The 17,161-nt window shown below is 37.6% G+C and overlaps 1 protein-coding gene across 1 annotated transcript in view; it reads right to left on the bottom strand.

The window, feature by feature from the left end:
* The window catches only part of RAP1B (RAP1B, member of RAS oncogene family), a 37,763-nt gene that overhangs the window by 2,192 nt on the left and 18,410 nt on the right, over window positions 1-17,161 (bottom strand). Inside the window, exons 4-6 of the mRNA XM_054026016.1 lie at window positions 13,158-13,298; window positions 4,001-4,144; window positions 2,066-2,181 (exon numbers count right to left, since the gene is read on the bottom strand). Of these exons, the coding sequence (XP_053881991.1) occupies window positions 2,095-2,181; window positions 4,001-4,144; window positions 13,158-13,298 (372 nt within the window). The 3' untranslated portion in view covers window positions 2,066-2,094. The remainder of the gene's footprint in view (window positions 1-2,065; window positions 2,182-4,000; window positions 4,145-13,157; window positions 13,299-17,161) is intronic.

Raw genomic sequence — 17,161 nt, 5'->3', positions numbered from 1 at the left:
GAAAGTTTCAGAAAACTAATCAGATGGAGAATTTATGATAAATTTAGAAATGGGAATGTAGCATTATATGGGCAAGAGAAAAACAAACAAACAAAAACCTACCCAAAGAGGCACCTCAGGTTTATTACAAAATAAAAGTGTAAATTAAGTATAGTTTCTACCTTTATACCTTCCTTGTTAAATATTAAGAAGCAATGAAAACCAGGAGTTTAAGTTTTCCTTTAAACACTTCTTTCAATGTGCTCTGCCTATTGTGTTGAGTCACTAGTGCAGTCATGTGAAGAACTACAATCTCTGACACTTGGATTTATAAAGACATTAATTTGACAGGCAAAAAACCCTCACCCCCGAAAAAACAGGTGGATGCTGATGCCCCCATAGGCACACCATTAGTCAGTGTGAATTTAATGAGATTAGGGTTAATATAGGCAGAATGCATTTAAATGACCTTAAACACTAGCATCAATCATTTGCTATAACAACTTTGTAAACCATGGGATTCTGATGTAGAGTGATTGAAGTGGTGAGACTATGCAGCAGCAAAGTATCAAAACCCCAATTTGTAGCACCAGGTTTAAAATTTCAGTAACTCAGCCATGAAAAAAAAAAAATCTTTCCCATTTGCTTGATTCCTGGATATCTACACTGGTGATGAGCCCAAACCATGCAGTTAGGGTTTGGATTATTAGTAGTGCATAGAATACTGCCACTTCTACCAGTGTTCAGGGGCATCTATCTGGGGTTTTGGTCCAGACCCATCAGTTTACTTTTTTCTTGCCAATCTCTCCAGATGCTTCTGGAACCAAACAATCTCAAATTTTATTTGGATTCAGACACTTCACTCAGCCTAGACTGTTTTTTGGCCAGATACTGGAAGAGAAAAGACAATGCACTGTCTGAATTTTAAGACAGGTCTGCGTGTTATCACTATACTAATGATACCATAGCTCAGAGAGCAAAACTCCCACCTCCCGCACAAGCTTCAAATACACTGAGTGGGAGGGATGAGACAATCCTGTACCAGAACTCTGAGAAAGAATAGAACTACTGAAATGCAATCCTATCCATTTGAACAGGCTACTGAAGGGGGACAACAGACATGAAAGAATCAAGATGAACAGGTGACAGTTGTCCAATGACAGGACAACCATGAGAGTATAGCATTGTCTCCATACCCAGGCTGAAAATGCAAGTGACCAGGAAAAAGGAAATCCGAGGACACCCTGTGATGTCAGTGACTCACCAATTTCTCAAAAATCTTGCCAAAAAAAGTGCAGGCTTAAGCTTGCTCTTAGCCTTCTTAAAATATATAAGGCATTAGTTAATTGTCACACTAAAAAAAAGTTAATCTAGTAAACCAACAGCTCTAGGTAAAAAAAGTTTCAAGGAGTGATACATATGAAACATGGATTGTCCAATAGCTCACTTCCAAATATACACGTTGCAACATCTTTCTTTTTTTAAAAGACTAACTGCTCTATCAGGACAATGTATGTTTTTAAGTTACGGAAACCTACACGAGGCTCTTACAGTTCAGAGCAAGTTGTTAAAAAAAAAAACAATAGCTTAACACACATTCTATAAGCCTATGCACATATTTATAGCAGATCACAAAGCAAAAGATGACATTTTAGCTGTACAGTGGTACACTACAGTCTTCCAAAACTGCAATTATTTTGTCAGTAAGATACATTTAGTTTAATCAGACTTCATACAAGCCTGCCTATTTTTGGCTAGTTACATTTAATGCTTTAAGATATCTCATATGATATTTACATTTTCTGATGTCTCTGCAAGGTTGTTTCTTTAGTCCGTCAAAAGATTTTGGTCCATCAGTGCGAGAGGCATATCTTATGCATGCCTTTGCATTTGACTCTGGAATGGCAGAGCCCAAAAAACCTATTTCAAATACTTTTATTTCTATGTTAAAACAAATAAAGTCTCTGATCCTATTTTGCACTCCTATTACTTGAATAGCTAAATTGAACCTTTGAAAAACAATTAGTGGTAGGTCAACAATAACAAAAAAGCAGAGAAAATTAAGGAAATAAGTGAGCGAGCTTACCTGGCTCAGAGCTACAGTACATCTATGAATTAAAGTAGCTGACACGATGACTTTTTGCGTGCTTTTCCAGGCACTGGAGTTTTTCTGTTAATTTGCCGCACAAGGTCATAAAAGATCTGTGAATACAAGAAGTTCCTAGTTTAGGCAATTTAAGCCACTTCTGACTTTTAGCCTCTAAGCTTTTCATACATTGTTCACTTAAAAATGTGCACATTTAACCTTCATGTTTTGAGACCTATTTAAAATATTAGCAGATACCTATTTGTTTTCTACCTCCCCCTCTAGTTAAAGCTGCCAAGGTTTTTTCAGTTTAACTGGAAGTGAGGTATAATACCTCCCTAAGCATCAAGAGCAGCTTATCTTGCAGACAAAGTTTCCTGTATCCACATATATTTGAACTGTATTTCACACTCCAACATGATTAACTATATGCATTGTTTTGATTTGTAATTAAGTGTTCAGGTCAAATACAGTGGACAAAATTGAGCCATAAGCAGTTTATGTACTTTTTATAGAATTACTCCTCCTAAAGAGATAATATTTCTTTAAGAGGATTCTAGTAGAATTCTATTGTATATTTTAGAATGTTACATGCTTTGTAACCAGTCAGGTATAAGTTACACATTTGATAAGATCAATTTTGTGTTTAAATATATGAAAAAAATCAGTCTAATTTAATAACTTGTTTAATATCTGAGTACTATCCTGATTTTTAATCAAAATAAAAGTTTAATTCAGCAGCTTCCTCAGGGATAAAATGTGGCAATAATTGAAAAGCTCATAGCAAAAAAGTACATAAACTGGGACGGAAAGCGTAGGAATACATATCTAACTGGAATTGTACGAGGACTGGAATTTCGTGAGAACACTAATTTAGATGCAAGTCAACAGTTCTAAATACTACAATTAAATAGCATGTGCTTCACTTATAAATAAGGTTCTGTCTCCCCCCAATATCATCTCCTCTCAATCTCTGAATGTCTTGCAACAAGTTCATAGGTTGTAGCTGCACTAGTAGTTATTTCCCGGGCATTTTCCACATTGGAATATTCTATTCCTACGTATTTCTACTGCATGAAGTCTAATCCAGTGATTCTCAAACTTTTGTACTGGTGACCCCTTTCACATAGCAAGCCTCTGAGTGCAATCCTCCTTAATATTTAAAAACACTTCTTTATATATTTAACACCATTATAAATGCTTGAAGCAAAGTGGGGTTGGGGTGGAGGCTGACAGCTCGCGACCCCCCTCCATGTAAATACCTCACGATCCCCTGAGGGGTCCCAACCCCCAGTTTGAGAACCTATGTTCTAATCCAATAAAATATATTACTTTTACCATTAACCAAATGGATTTATCTATTGGCTAACAGGTAGTCTCCAGAAATTCTAAATCAGAAAATACACATTAGCTATGATATAGTTTAAAATTAGACATGCTTAAGGCCTACAAGACCCCAAAAGATCATTTATATTAACACAATTTGTAACATTTGTGCAAGACATTTCTTGTGGCAGGGATACTCCCTACTGGTCTCCAAGAAGCTATCCTGTAGTTCCATCTCTATCACAAGAGTAAAAAAAAAAAACTTGAAAAAGCAAGAATAAGTGTTCTGCCCAATGTGTTTTCAATGAACAATTGAGTACAATAATGAAATGCTTACATGTTCAGTGAAAAATCTGTAACAAGTAGAAACAAAAGCAGTTGCAAGCCCAAAGCCGTAAGTTTATAATTAGGAAGCTAGCTGTAAACAGCTAGGTAAGTCTTGATTACAGGCATCTGATAATGTAAAATTTCTTACAGGGTACAATTCTGCCCACTGAAATCTAAGGGAATTTAACATGAAGTTCAGAATTTTGTTTTTAGACAGCAAGAAGCAGCAAGTTGTTAGAAAAGCCATTCATTTGTTTTTTCATAAGGTATTAAAAGCCTTACCTCATTAACATTTATTTTTGATTTTGCAGAAGACTCTAAGAATGCACAGTTATTCCATTGCCTTGCTAGATTCTGTCCTTGCTCCTTTCCCACAACTCTTTCATCTTCCAAGTCACACTTGTTGCCAACTAGAATCATTGGCACCTAAATAGGACAGATATTTTAATTTATATATAAAGTTGAAGCCAGAAGCTGAATCATTACAACCGATGGGGGAAAAAAGGGCAGCACAAGAGAAACCTGGTATCTTACATGAAGCAGATTTTTTGTGCTACTTGTTATCAAGTCATTTTGATTTGAAGATGATCGGGTTACGGAACTGTAAACTAAACTGTTGATTATCCCAGGATCTGGTCACATGTGCAAAATACTTCAAGAGAGTTTGTTTTATTAAGTCAGCTCAAGCTATTCACTCCAAGGCCTCTCCTAACTGAAGACTGCCAGCTGTATTCAGCTAGTGAAAAAACTACTTGACAGGTTAAATTACAAGTTGAGACCACACAACTCCTGTTCAAGTTTCCCACCCTTACTCAACTTTAACTCTGACTTCAGAAGGGCGTGTGAAGAGGTGGAGGGCAGCAGTTATATGGGTTTATTTGACGTTTTACTACATTGTAGTTACAATTTTTTTAAGTGTACACAATAGTTATTTTTCATAAAGAGCAAACACCAAAAAAAAAAAAAATAAATAATTCTTCCAAGCCCCCAGAACCTTGTTTTCAGCCATGTTATGGTGGAAAGGTTGCTCTTGCACAGTCAACCATGTATACACTAATAGCCACAGTATTAGCGTTTTGCTCTAATCGGAGGCCCACATCAAGAGAATTCACCCCTTCTGGTGCGGACCTTACATAAGTTCTCTAACTAGGTGGATCTTTGTTCTGAAAGGAGTGATGTCACTACTTGACTGAAACTCCATCTATATATGGAAGCTTCTTAATGAGCAACTGCTCTTAATGAAAGGGCTACCTGGAATTCTCTGGACCATGATACCCTGAAACAGGGATTTTTTTTTTTTTTAAAATAACAATTAGCATAATTAACCACTGGAACAACTTAAGGTTTGTGGTGGATTCCCCATCACAACATTTAAATGAAGATTGGATGCTTTTCTAGAAGGTATGCTTTACAACGGGAATTTTGGAGAAGTTCTATGGCCTGTATGATACAGGAGGGTTGGGTTAGATGATCAGAGTGGTCCTTCTGGCCTTGGAGTCTATGAATCCTCCAGGTCCTGTTGAACCAGGATTCTTTAGAAAGTATCTGTGTTGTCTAGTTTGTATCCCTGTGTAAGACTCCTTCACTGCACTTACCTGAATGGCTATCAGCAGTGTGCAGTATTTACTTTACAGAAATTCAACAGTGAATTATTCAATTCTCAAATTTCACATTTACCAGAATGTTTACAGATACAGCATGAGCACAGCCAGTCATGTTTTGTCAGTGAACACATTCAATACCTCATCTATCCAAGAAGTCAATGAACACTGCACCATTTCTTAAAAGCATTTATTTTTAAAAGCATTAAAGTGTCTTAGAAGTTCAGTTGAATAGTGTTAAAGCACAAGGATAAGGCCAACTGTATAGCCAAATTTTTGGTTTTGATATTGAATTTAAGTTCATTTCCCTAACCCACCAATGCTCCCTCTCACCTGCATACATACCTATTCATACCTTTCAACTACTGCCAAGGTAGATTAAGTGCAGCAGTAATCGCAGCAGCATGCCTTACTCAGAAGTAAGAGTGAGAACATATTTTGCTGTGTAGAATAGCCAAATTCAAAAGAAAACACCAGTGAAATAAAAAAAAAATAATAAAAAAAAAAAAAGAGTACCTCAGAAGTATCTCTCGTCCCATAATATCTGCGCACCAAAGAGAACCTGCTTCATAGGGTAGGGAAATATATTCCTTCTTCTTTCCCAGCCCTCATCAACATTCAGAAAGACCCCTCCACTCTAAGCAGCCAAGAGGGAGAAGTAGATTGGGCTCTGACTCTATAATCTGTGCACTGTGAGCCCTATACGGCCCTCTAATTTCACAGATGTTGCTGGGACTGCGAACTGAACACTCAAAGGTTTCTCCCGTGCGCTCAAAAGCCACGATTGTGCTCAAAAGGAAAAAAGAAAATCTTTAAGAAATATTGATCTGCATCCCTCTATTTCTCCCTCAGAAAGGAACTTCTGAAAATGTCAAAATTTTCTACTCTAATCCTCCAAAAGTTAGCTTTACATTGAACTAAGAATAGCATTCCAGGTGCCTCTGAAGTATTTCAAGCAAGACAGCTAGAGGATAAGTGAGATACCCCTCTCCAGCAGCTGCAATATTTTTCAGACAGCTCAGTAAAATTAGGAGCCGATTTACCTTCTGAAGATATAATCCATCAGTTATCCAGATGCCTGCAAAGTTTAACAACTGAACAGGAAAAGGGAGAAGGTAGAAGCAAAGGCAGAAAAACCCAAGACCTGTGTGTGTTTTATACATTAACAAAAGGAGGGAGTAGAGGAGAAATTCACTATTTCCTTTGACACCTTATTTACATAAGTCGATGTTAACCATTATAATAAGCCAGAACCCATGACAAGGTTAGTGATGTGTCATGCATTTTTTAATCAATTTAAACATGGTTAAAACATCAAGCCTCTGAAACCAGCCAATTAGAATATTTTGTTTAATGCCCAGAACCATAATGTTTAGCTGTTAGTTATTGTACTAGTAAATGCCTTTGTTTTGCTCTACTAATAAGGCAGTCGCAAAAGCAATTAAGGGAACTCATTAAGACCCCAGAATTAAGATGCTGTGATGCACTTTTTTTGCTCACATCTCCTCTGACCTGCTATCTTGTGACTTTTACATGGGAGACAGAGCTGCAACATGACAAGAACAGCAACAAAGGTAGTCTGGGAATAAGACAACAGGCAACCTCTAACTGTCCAACAAGAGCTGTGGCCTCAGTCAGAACAGTGAACATAAACATAAGAATGGCCATACTGGGTCAGACCAAAGGTCCATCCAGCCCAATATCCTGTCTCCGACAGTGGCCAATGCCAGGTGCCCCAGAGGGAGTGAACCTTACAGGTAATGATCAAGAGATCTCTCTCCTGCCATCCATCTCCACCCTCTGACAGAGGCTAGGGACACCATTCCTTACCCATCCTGGCTAATAGCCATTAATGGGCTTAACCTCCATGAATTTATCTAGTTCTCTTTTAAACCCTGTTATAGTCCTAGGGTATGTCTACACTACCTGCCAGATCGGCGGGCAGCGATCGATCCAGCGGAGGTCGATTTATCGCGTCTAGTCCAGACACGATGAATTGACCCCAAGCGATCTCCCGTCGACTCACCAACGTGAAGACACCACGGTAAGTTGATCTAAGTATGTTGACTTAGGGGGGAGGGATAGCTCAGTGGCTAGAGCATTGGCCTGCTAAACCCAGGGTTGTGAGTTCAATCCTTGAGGAGGCCACTTAGGAATCTGGGGTAAAATCAGTACTTGGCCCTGCTAGTGAAGGCAGGGGACTGGACTGGTTGTGGAATCTCCGTCTCTGGAGATATTTAAGAGTAGGTTAGATAAATGTCTATCAGGGATGGTCTAGACAGTATTTGGTCCTGCCATGCGGGCAGGAGACTGGACTCTATGACCTCTCGAGGTCCCTTCCAGTCCTATAATCTATGAATCTATATTGTATGTATAATTTGGGTTATTTTTTCCAGTGTGCATTATTTTACATTTATCCACATTAAATTTAATTTGCCAATTTGTTGCTCAATCACTTAGTTTTGTGAGATCTTTTTGAAGTTCTTCACAGTCTGCTTTGGTCTTAACTATCTTGAGGAGTTTAGTATCATCTGCAAACTTTGCCACCTCACTGTTTACCCCTTTCTACAGATCATTTATGAATAAGTTGAACAGGATTGGTCGTAGGACTGACCCTTAGGGAACACTACTCGTTACCCCTCTCCATTCTGAAAATTTACCATTTACTCCTACCCTTTGTTCCCTGTCTTTTAACCAGTTCTCAGTCCATGAAAGGATCTTCCCTCTTATCCCATGACAACTGTACTCAATTTATTATTATTTTTTTTTTGCAGGCTTATTTGCCCCCCCACCGCAAAAGACTAACTGTAAAACAGAAAATTAGGAGTGTCCTTGGAAAATACAAAAGAAGTAGGGCTGTTGATTAATGGCAGTTAACTCACACGATTAACTCAAAAAATTAATCACGCTTAATTGCAATTTTTAATTGTACTGTTAAACAATACCAATTGAAATTTATTAAATATTTTTGGATGTTTTTCTACATTCAAATATTGATTTCAATTACAAGTATTCAAAGTATACAATGCTCACTTTATATGCTTATTTTTGATTACAAATATTTGCACTTGAAAAATGGCAAACAAAAGAAATAGTATTTTTTAATTCACCTCATACAAGTTCTGTAGTGAAATCTCTATTGTTAAAGTGCAACTTACAAATGTAGATTTGTGTGTGTTACATAACTTCACCCAAAAACAAAATGTAAAACTTTAGCGCCTAGAAGTCCACTCAGTCCTATTTCTTGTACAGCCAATCACTGAAACAAACAAGTTTGTTTACATTTATGGGACATAATGCCGCCCTCTTCTTATTTACAATGTCACCTGAAAGTGAGAACAGGAGCGTGCATGGCATTTTTGTAGTTGGCATTGCAAGGTCTTTACGTGCCAGCTATGCTAAACATTCATATACCCCTTCATGCTTCATTCCAGAGGACATGCTTCCATAACTGATGACATTTGTCACAAATTTAATGAACGCATTGTTTTTTTAACAACTTCTTGGGGGAGAATTGTACATCTCCTACTCTATTTTACCCACATTCTGCCATATATTTCATGTTATAGCAGTCTCAGATGATGACCCAGCACATGTTCTTAAAGCGAACAATTTCACTGCAGATTTGACAAAAAAGAAAGAAGATACCAATGTGAAATTTCTAAAGATAGCTAGATCAGTCGATCCAAGGTTTAAGAATCTGAAGGGCTTCCAAAATCTGAGCAGGATGAGGTGTAGAGCATGCTTTTAGAAGTCTTAAAAGAGCAACACTCCGATGCAGAAACTACATAACCCGAACCACCAAAAAAGAAAAATCAACCTTCGGCTAGTGGCATCTGACTGACTCAGATGATGAAAATGAACATGCGTTGGTCAGCACTGCTTTGGATGGTTATCGAACAGAACCCCTTATGAACATGGACGCATGTCCTCTCAAATGGTGATTGAAGCATGAAGGGACATCTGAATCTTTAGTGCATCTGGCACATAAATATTTTGCGATGCCAGCTACAACAGTGCCATGTGAACACCTATTCTCACTTTTAGGTGATACTGTAAACAAGAAGCGAGCAGCATTATCTCCTGCAAATGTAAACAAACTTGTTTGTCTGAGTGATTGGCTGAACAAGAAATAAGACTGAGCGGACTTGTAGGGTCCAAAGTTTGACATGGTTTTGTTTTTGAATGCAATTTTTTTGTACGTAATTCTACATCTGCAAGTTCAATTTTCATGATTGAGATTGCACTACTGTACTTGTATTAGGTGAATTGAAAAGTACTCTTGTTTTTTACAGTGCAAATTTGTAATCAAAAATATAAAGCGAGCACTGTACACTTTGTATTCTGTGTTGTAAGTGAAATCAACACATTTGAAAATGTAGAAAACATCAAACTATTTAAATAAATGGTATCCTATTATTAACAGTTCTATTAATTGTAGGATTAATCATGATTTATTTTTTTTTAATTGCTTGACAGCCCTAAAAAGTAGTTTATATCATCATTTGGTAGAAAATACATGGCTGTGGAACTTAGCTATAGCATTCTAAGCTTTCCAACTGATTTGGTGGAGAGAACAGTTTTGATGCAGTTTACTCAAAGCTGTTTGCCAAATTCTTTTAGCCTTGTCAGAGAAAATTTGCTTCTGCACTGCTCTATCTTCCCCCAAGTATCTCTTTCCTAAAAGACTGCAATAATTCATTATGGGGCAAACACTCAGAGAAGGCTGTGTTATTCAAATAACTGAAGTGAAACCAAGCTTAGTTTCTGACCTTGAATTAATGACAAATAGCTGAGTTACTTACCTGTAACTGGAGTTTTCAAAGTGGGTAATGTCCATAATCCCCACTCTTTGCCTGTGCACACTGCCATTGGACCCAGGAGTTGCTGGGAACTAAGTTTCAGGAAAGTTTGATGCACACTGAGTGCCAGCCACCCCACACCTATATAGAAACACACGGGACATGTTCCCGCTTCAGTTTCCATTATCTGTCAGATGTAAATAATTTGAAGTGATTTGGGAATGGCAAGTAGAGCAGATAGGATGAATGTGTTAGGATTAGCTATTTGAAGAACTTCAGTTCCTAATAAGTAACCCAGATTTTTCCTCCACACATCCCACTTCTTGTGGAATAAAAAGCAGTAACCCATAAACACACTGATGAGAAGGTTACGAGGCTAAGAATTAAAGGGGGGGTGGTGGAAACTAAGCTGATCAGTGTAGCAGGTTCCATGTCACATTTTAAAATATGGTTGGTATAGACTGGAGTCTGCTTTACCACTAGATTTCCTGAGGTACCTTCAAATACACTTGGAAAAGCCCTGAAATACAGCTATTCATTTAAAGTGAGATTTTATGTACAGTGACCTCTTTCTAAAATGCAGAGATTTGCTCCTTCTATTCAAAATCAGACCCGCTTACTGACGTAAGCAGTTAGTTTTACTTCCATAACTGGTTAGTTCTGCAGAGCTAACAAGAATAGAGGAGAGCAAGCTGGATTCTATTCCTTCTTGTGCAGTGCCTCAGTAGAATTGTTTACTTTAGCTCCATTGACAGGTAAGTTACTCTGAAAACCCAAATACAGGGTTACACAAGATATCACAGCGGACACAATTTAGTTCACACGGCTGAGATGATGCACAAGAGGAAAGAAGCCAGCTGACAGGTTTTTTTCTAGTTGCTAGTGCTAACATTTGACCTGGATGGCACTGAAACAGCCCCACAAAATCTTTTAACTTCATTTTACCAGTCACTTTTCAAAGCGGAACTGCACTTTAAGGACAAACCCTATAGTTTGCCAGGCAAGCCTTCATTGAGTTTTATTACTTGAATACAGATTGGATGATCTGGCCTTGAGGAGTTTACCCAGACTTAGCTCGCCCACTTCATAGATTCCAAGGCCAGAAAGGATCATTGTGATCTAGTCCAGGGGTTTTCAAGCTGTGATCTATGCCTACAATTCCCAAATAGATCCGCACCGCCATTTGAAATATTTTAGGGTTCTGCAAATGAAAAACGGTTGAAAACCACTGATCTAGTCAGACGTCCTGTATAAAACACAGGCAACCGAAATTCACCAAAATAATTCCTAGAACATATATTTTAGAAAAACATCCAGTCTAGATTTAAAATTTGTCAGTGATGGAGAATCCACAACTGTTGGTAAGTTGTTCCAATGGTTAGTTACTCTTAAAAATTTACACCTTATTTCCAATCTTGATTTAAACAGGAAAAAACTATGAAACCATGTAAAGAGGATTAGTTTTTAGCCAAAGTGGCAACCTGGAACTCTCATCCTCTATATTAGTGCTCTTTTCCCTCCACTTCTTTTGAATGACTTTCAGATTGGAGTTTATAAAAATAGTATACATGTTTCAGTACCAAGTCATTCTAAATACACCACTCAGGCAGCCTTTGGATGTTTCCTATTTGCCCATAAAAGCATGACGCTTTGAATTAAGACTCCGTTTAAAAATCTTAAGAGTTGCCTTGGTTTTCGTCCAATTCCTTGCAATGCTCATTTGTTGCTAAATAGAAAAACAACTTGTTCGGGTTTGGATGCAAATAAAAGATTCACGTTATCTAGAAATGAAGTTCTTCCTCCATTCATGACACTGGAATGATACTTGCTCTTACGGTTCCATTAGAGATAAGAGAATTAACTGAGGTGAAGACTTGCACCAGATCTTGTGCATGTACTAGTACACCCACAACAAACTTTCCTGAAATTTAAAAGTTCAATGTCTCCTGTGTCCCTACAGTAGTGGTAGCAGATGTAGCTATATCTATTCAGGGAGATTAATCAAGATCTCTCATGAACATTAAATAGATTAACTAAAAACTGGAAGTAGCTTCCCTCCGCCCCCATTAATGTCTGTTACTGTAAACAAGATTATGATCTTCAGAAGCCAACAAATGATTCTAAGAAGGAAGTGGAACAGGGTGTTACTCATGAACATTAAATAAATTAATGATATCACCCCCTTTAAAATACTTTTAAGACTTTTGTTACTCAGCTGTTCACATTAAATCTACCTCTTTTTTCCTTTATGCAATAATTTCTTTTGCTCTTCAACACAAGTTTAAGCAACAATAAAACTCAAACTTTTGAAAGTTATCCCTCACTCAAGTGATAAATTATCCATGTACTTCCTGTACTGTAGTAATATAGCCCCAACTAAATGCTGAAAGGCTCAGTCTCATTAAGATTTTCAAGACCAGTCATTAGTAAAAGAGGGATACAAATTAAGATTGTGTGAAAGTAATACTAAGCTTAGTTTTGCAAGTACTATCTCAAAAAAGAAAGCTGTCAAAATGACCCATTTTGCTTAACAATTACAGTACATCTTTCAGTAAGCAAGAAATTCAAAGATGTGTCTACAGCTAAAATACTCATTTTATAACAATACTGTTGAAAGCAAAATTGGGTTATAGCTAACTGTTATAAGCACTCACAGAACAACAATGAAGACTGAAATTGTTAGACCAAACTCAGCAGCTTTAAAGATGGGGTCTTCTGCAGTACTTTTGCTTTAGATGTACTAGTCAAAATAAGCTTATATATACACTTATGGAGCATTTAAAAGCAAAAAAAGATTAACAGACCATGTGACAGATTCACCTTAGACACCATACAAAAGTGCATATGATTTTTTTTTCCTGACTGCTTGTTGCAGAAGACATTTTCAGTACAATGCACATACTGGTCAATTTGCCTTTCAAATTAAAGCTTGAAATGAATTCAATGATGTATCTGATTAGAGCAAGTACAGCTTTAAAAAGCATTTATAATGAGGACTTTAAATATCAGTTTTTTCTACAACAGGGGACTGCTCACATCATCAGTGTCTTTGACCCGAAGAATCTGTTCTCTTAGGTCTTGTAAGTCGTTAAATGTGGACTGTGCTGTGATGGAATATACTAATGCAAAGCCTTGTCCATTTTTCATGTAGAGGTCTCTCATTGCTGTAAACTGTTCCTGTAATGAAAAAGGTATACAATGGTTAATTTGAATTTCCTTACAGAAGCTGCCAGATCACCAATATCCACAAAGCCAGACGAGGATCACAAGTGGTGAAGTTTTAAGTTTTTGGAACACAAATTGCACTTTAAAAAGCTTATCCTGTGCATTGTAACCATAATATTATAGTCCTTAGATATTCTTATAGATCTGACTTTATTTTTTTTATATTATACACACACACACACACACACACACACACACACACAGAAATAACCTGCAGATTGTAGTTTTTGATAACAGTTCTAGGTCTCTATAATGCCAGGAAAGTGACAAATCAGAGCTATTGTAATTTCTCATACCAAAAAACAGAGTTAAAGAAACCCACTAAGATTTTATTAAATGAAAAAAATAAACACACACAGTAGAATCTCAGAGTTATGGAGGTTGTACGTAACTTTGAAATGTTTGTAACTCTGAACAAAACATTATGGTTGTTTAAAAAAAGTTTACAACCGAACATTGACTTAATACAGCTTTGAAACTTTACTATGCAGAAGAAAAATGCTGCTTTCCTTTTTTAAAGAAGTTTACATTTAGCACAGTACTATACTGTATTTACTTTATTTTTTGTCTCTGCTACTGCCTGATTGCGTACTTCCAGTTCCAAATGAGGCGTGTGGTTGACTGGTCAGTTATAAAGTATCTCTGATGTTCACAACTCTGAGATTCTACTGTACTGTGTTATTCATTTCATAATATATTAGTCCAAAAAGGGAAATTGTCCAAAAGAAAAGCCTGCAGTCCTGTGAGGAAAAACATCTCATTTACCATAACTAAGTTCTTTAGAGTTTAAACATATACAATATGGAAACAAAACCATACCAACATTCTAACTGAGCAATATGCTATTATTATTATCCAATTATTTAGCTGATGCTTTTATTCAAGGCAATTAATACTCTACAGCATGTTACAACTTTACACAAAGTGTAAGTTAGCAGAGCTATATACACCTCTTAAAGATCCAAAGATAGACATTAAAAATTTTTTATGTTCTGTTTTTTGCAGTTTGAAACTACATTACACTGACTTTCATAGCATAAATATAAAATGTAAAAACAAAATGGACTGTAACAGTATTCACTCACAAATATTTATTTTGGAGTGTCACCATCTGTCACCAGAGTGGCATGTCTGGCACTGTGAATGCACAATGCAGAGACAAACTTGTCCAGTGTTCTCTGGATCAATGCATGACCCACAACATTAACCTCCTTTTCAAGGTGATGTAGGAGGTTAAAAATCTTTGAAGCTCCTGTACAATAGGCCATTTGTCAAAGTTTTCATCACATTCTTCATTTGTGTCAAGGATGGGACGATTACCTCATCATCGTCTGCCTCTGCATTGTTTTCGGGTTTCACTTCAAATTGGTCTCTGATCTCAGTTGCAATGTCCTCATCAGACAGGTTGTGTAACAAAAGCATTGTCATCTATGTCTATCCATTCTTCCAAATGTGTGTGCACTGAGTTCTCTTGGTGGCTCAACAATTGCTTTCTCCATGGGTGCTATGGCCAGACCTCCAATTCCAGACTGTTGAAGGATCAACGTCAGACCAGGCGTTTGCAAGCATTAGAATGGCATCTAAAAGACATCTTCCTGGCAATTTCCACAGCAGGAGCTTTCTCGTCATCATCAATGTGGTGCAATACCATGCAAACCATTTGCTTGAGAAAGTATGCCTTGGCAGTTCTGATAATACCCTGATCACATGGTTGAAGGGTGAAATTCTGTTCTTTGGGAAGAATTCAAGTCGGATATTCCTCAGGGCTACATTTGTTGTCACATGGGCTGTGCAGTTGTCCACTAGTGGCAAAAATCTCTCCTTTCCTGGCCCAACTTTCAATCCCAGTTCCTTCAGCCACTCACCAAATAGATACCTCATCATCCAGGCAGCTACACTGGCAACAGAGAAGACTGGAGGATGTCTCACATTTTTAAAACATTGTGAGTTTTGACTTTTCCAGATGATGAAAAGGTCCATTTTCTTACCAGTCAAGGAACAGATGAACAGAACAGTAATTCTCTCTAAACTTCTTTCCTCTTTTTGATTTAAAGGTGAGTGTGCCATCAGGCAGGGCTTGAAAATGAATTCAACTTTCATCTGCATTCCAAATGTCTTCAGCAAAGCCATGTCTCATTTCAATCCACTTGTTTTCTAACCATTCTTCATGTGACCCAATGTCTGCGTCTTTGAATTCTCCTTGCATTTTCTTTAAAAAATGAGAGGAGATTGTTTTTAAGTGCTCAAACCGGCCAGAGCTGGTCTTGAAGATGGTAACGCCCAGTGCCGCTGTCAGTTCTTTTGCATCCCCAACAGTCCACTTAGGGGGGCATTTCTCTCTCTGGCATTTTTTGATCCACTTTATAAGTGCCGCCTCAACCCTATATGCTTTGCCTGATGGCATTTTTTCCCTCTCTCCCTATCTTTGAGAATCTTAGACAATAGGCCATGGAATGCCCAATTTCTGAGATGCATCTCTGGCTGGTCTTGGGAAAACTATCATAGGACTCCAGAAGGTGGTGTTTTTCCATCTATAGAAAGTGCCTTTTCCTGCTATGTCAACTCACACAAACTTGATTCCCCACCACCACCACTGGGATTAAACTTTATACACACTAAATGCCTAATAATGCGGGATGTGATCAGATTCAAGACAGCTTTATTGGCTATTACAAGTCATTGCACTTGATTATCATATTGCATGTAGTCCGCTTGTCCCAAAATGATTCTTATAAGCAGAGTATTTAGCATGGGAATGATTTTGTCCCAGTAGTTTTTATTACTCTGTGCAATTGATTCTTGTATCAGTAATTTTTATAAACTGAGTTCATTGGTATTTATCATTCATGTTGGCTAAATAATGGAGAGGTTCCATAGTTTCTACGATTTTTTTCTTGCTTGCATTGTTCCAATTTTGTTAATTAGATCCAGAGATTTCTTTTGAGATGCACTCACCCCTTCCCCTCTCCCCCCCGCCAAAAAAACCCCACACCCAACAACACGCATCTGGCACCTGCAGAACTTTGTTCCTTTTGCAACTTTGCTCTCTGTAGTCTCATGTAAAACATGCGTGGATTTTTTATCAGAGTCCTCATACTCCATGTAAACTGACATCACTTGGTAGTTGACTGGAAATATAGCCTTCCAGAGAGTCCCAAATACCAACAGGAAATAGGGGCCATCATGTATGAGGTGCACTGTGGAAGTTTAAGTCATTCTACAACTGCTGCATACTTTAGGACTACATTAAATGTTTCTTTCTCCATGGTGGTTTGGATAGTGTGCTAAACGTCCATATACCAGAAGTTCAGAATGACTGTACCTGAGAAGTCTCTCGTTTTATTTTCATTGTCTGAGCAAGTGGCAAAAGATCTGTCACACTTATCTGCATTACTGGATGTCATCATCAGCTACTTGAACAACGTTCTGTCCTTTTATCAGGTTAGTATCAATAGCAGTAACAAGGAGTGCATTTTTCCCTGTGTGGATGCTTGTAGACATTATTGGGTCATTTCATACACTAAACCAACCATCTTACACAATGTTACAATTGAGGTCTTCCTCTAATTTTAGCTTTCTTCCCTTGCAGCATCCAGCGTGGGACCTGCAAGCCGAAACGTGTGGAGACGTATACCCAAGGTGAAATGCTTCAGTCATTTCTTTAAACTGCTAATTTTGTACCACTTTGAAGTCAAATGTTTACCTAATAGGTTGGAACTTTTCTTATAAAGTTCAAGTTTTCACTTTTATGGAATTAACACCAATGATCTTTACAATTTTGGGGGTGCTGAAAATTAATAGCGTGTGTTTCTGAA

The sequence above is a fragment of the Malaclemys terrapin genome, chromosome 1 (assembly GCF_027887155.1).
Source record: "Malaclemys terrapin pileata isolate rMalTer1 chromosome 1, rMalTer1.hap1, whole genome shotgun sequence".
NCBI classification, from domain to species: Eukaryota; Metazoa; Chordata; order Testudines; family Emydidae; genus Malaclemys; species Malaclemys terrapin.
Note: the sequence above shows the minus strand (reverse complement) of the source record. Positions and strands in the feature narration are given on the sequence as shown.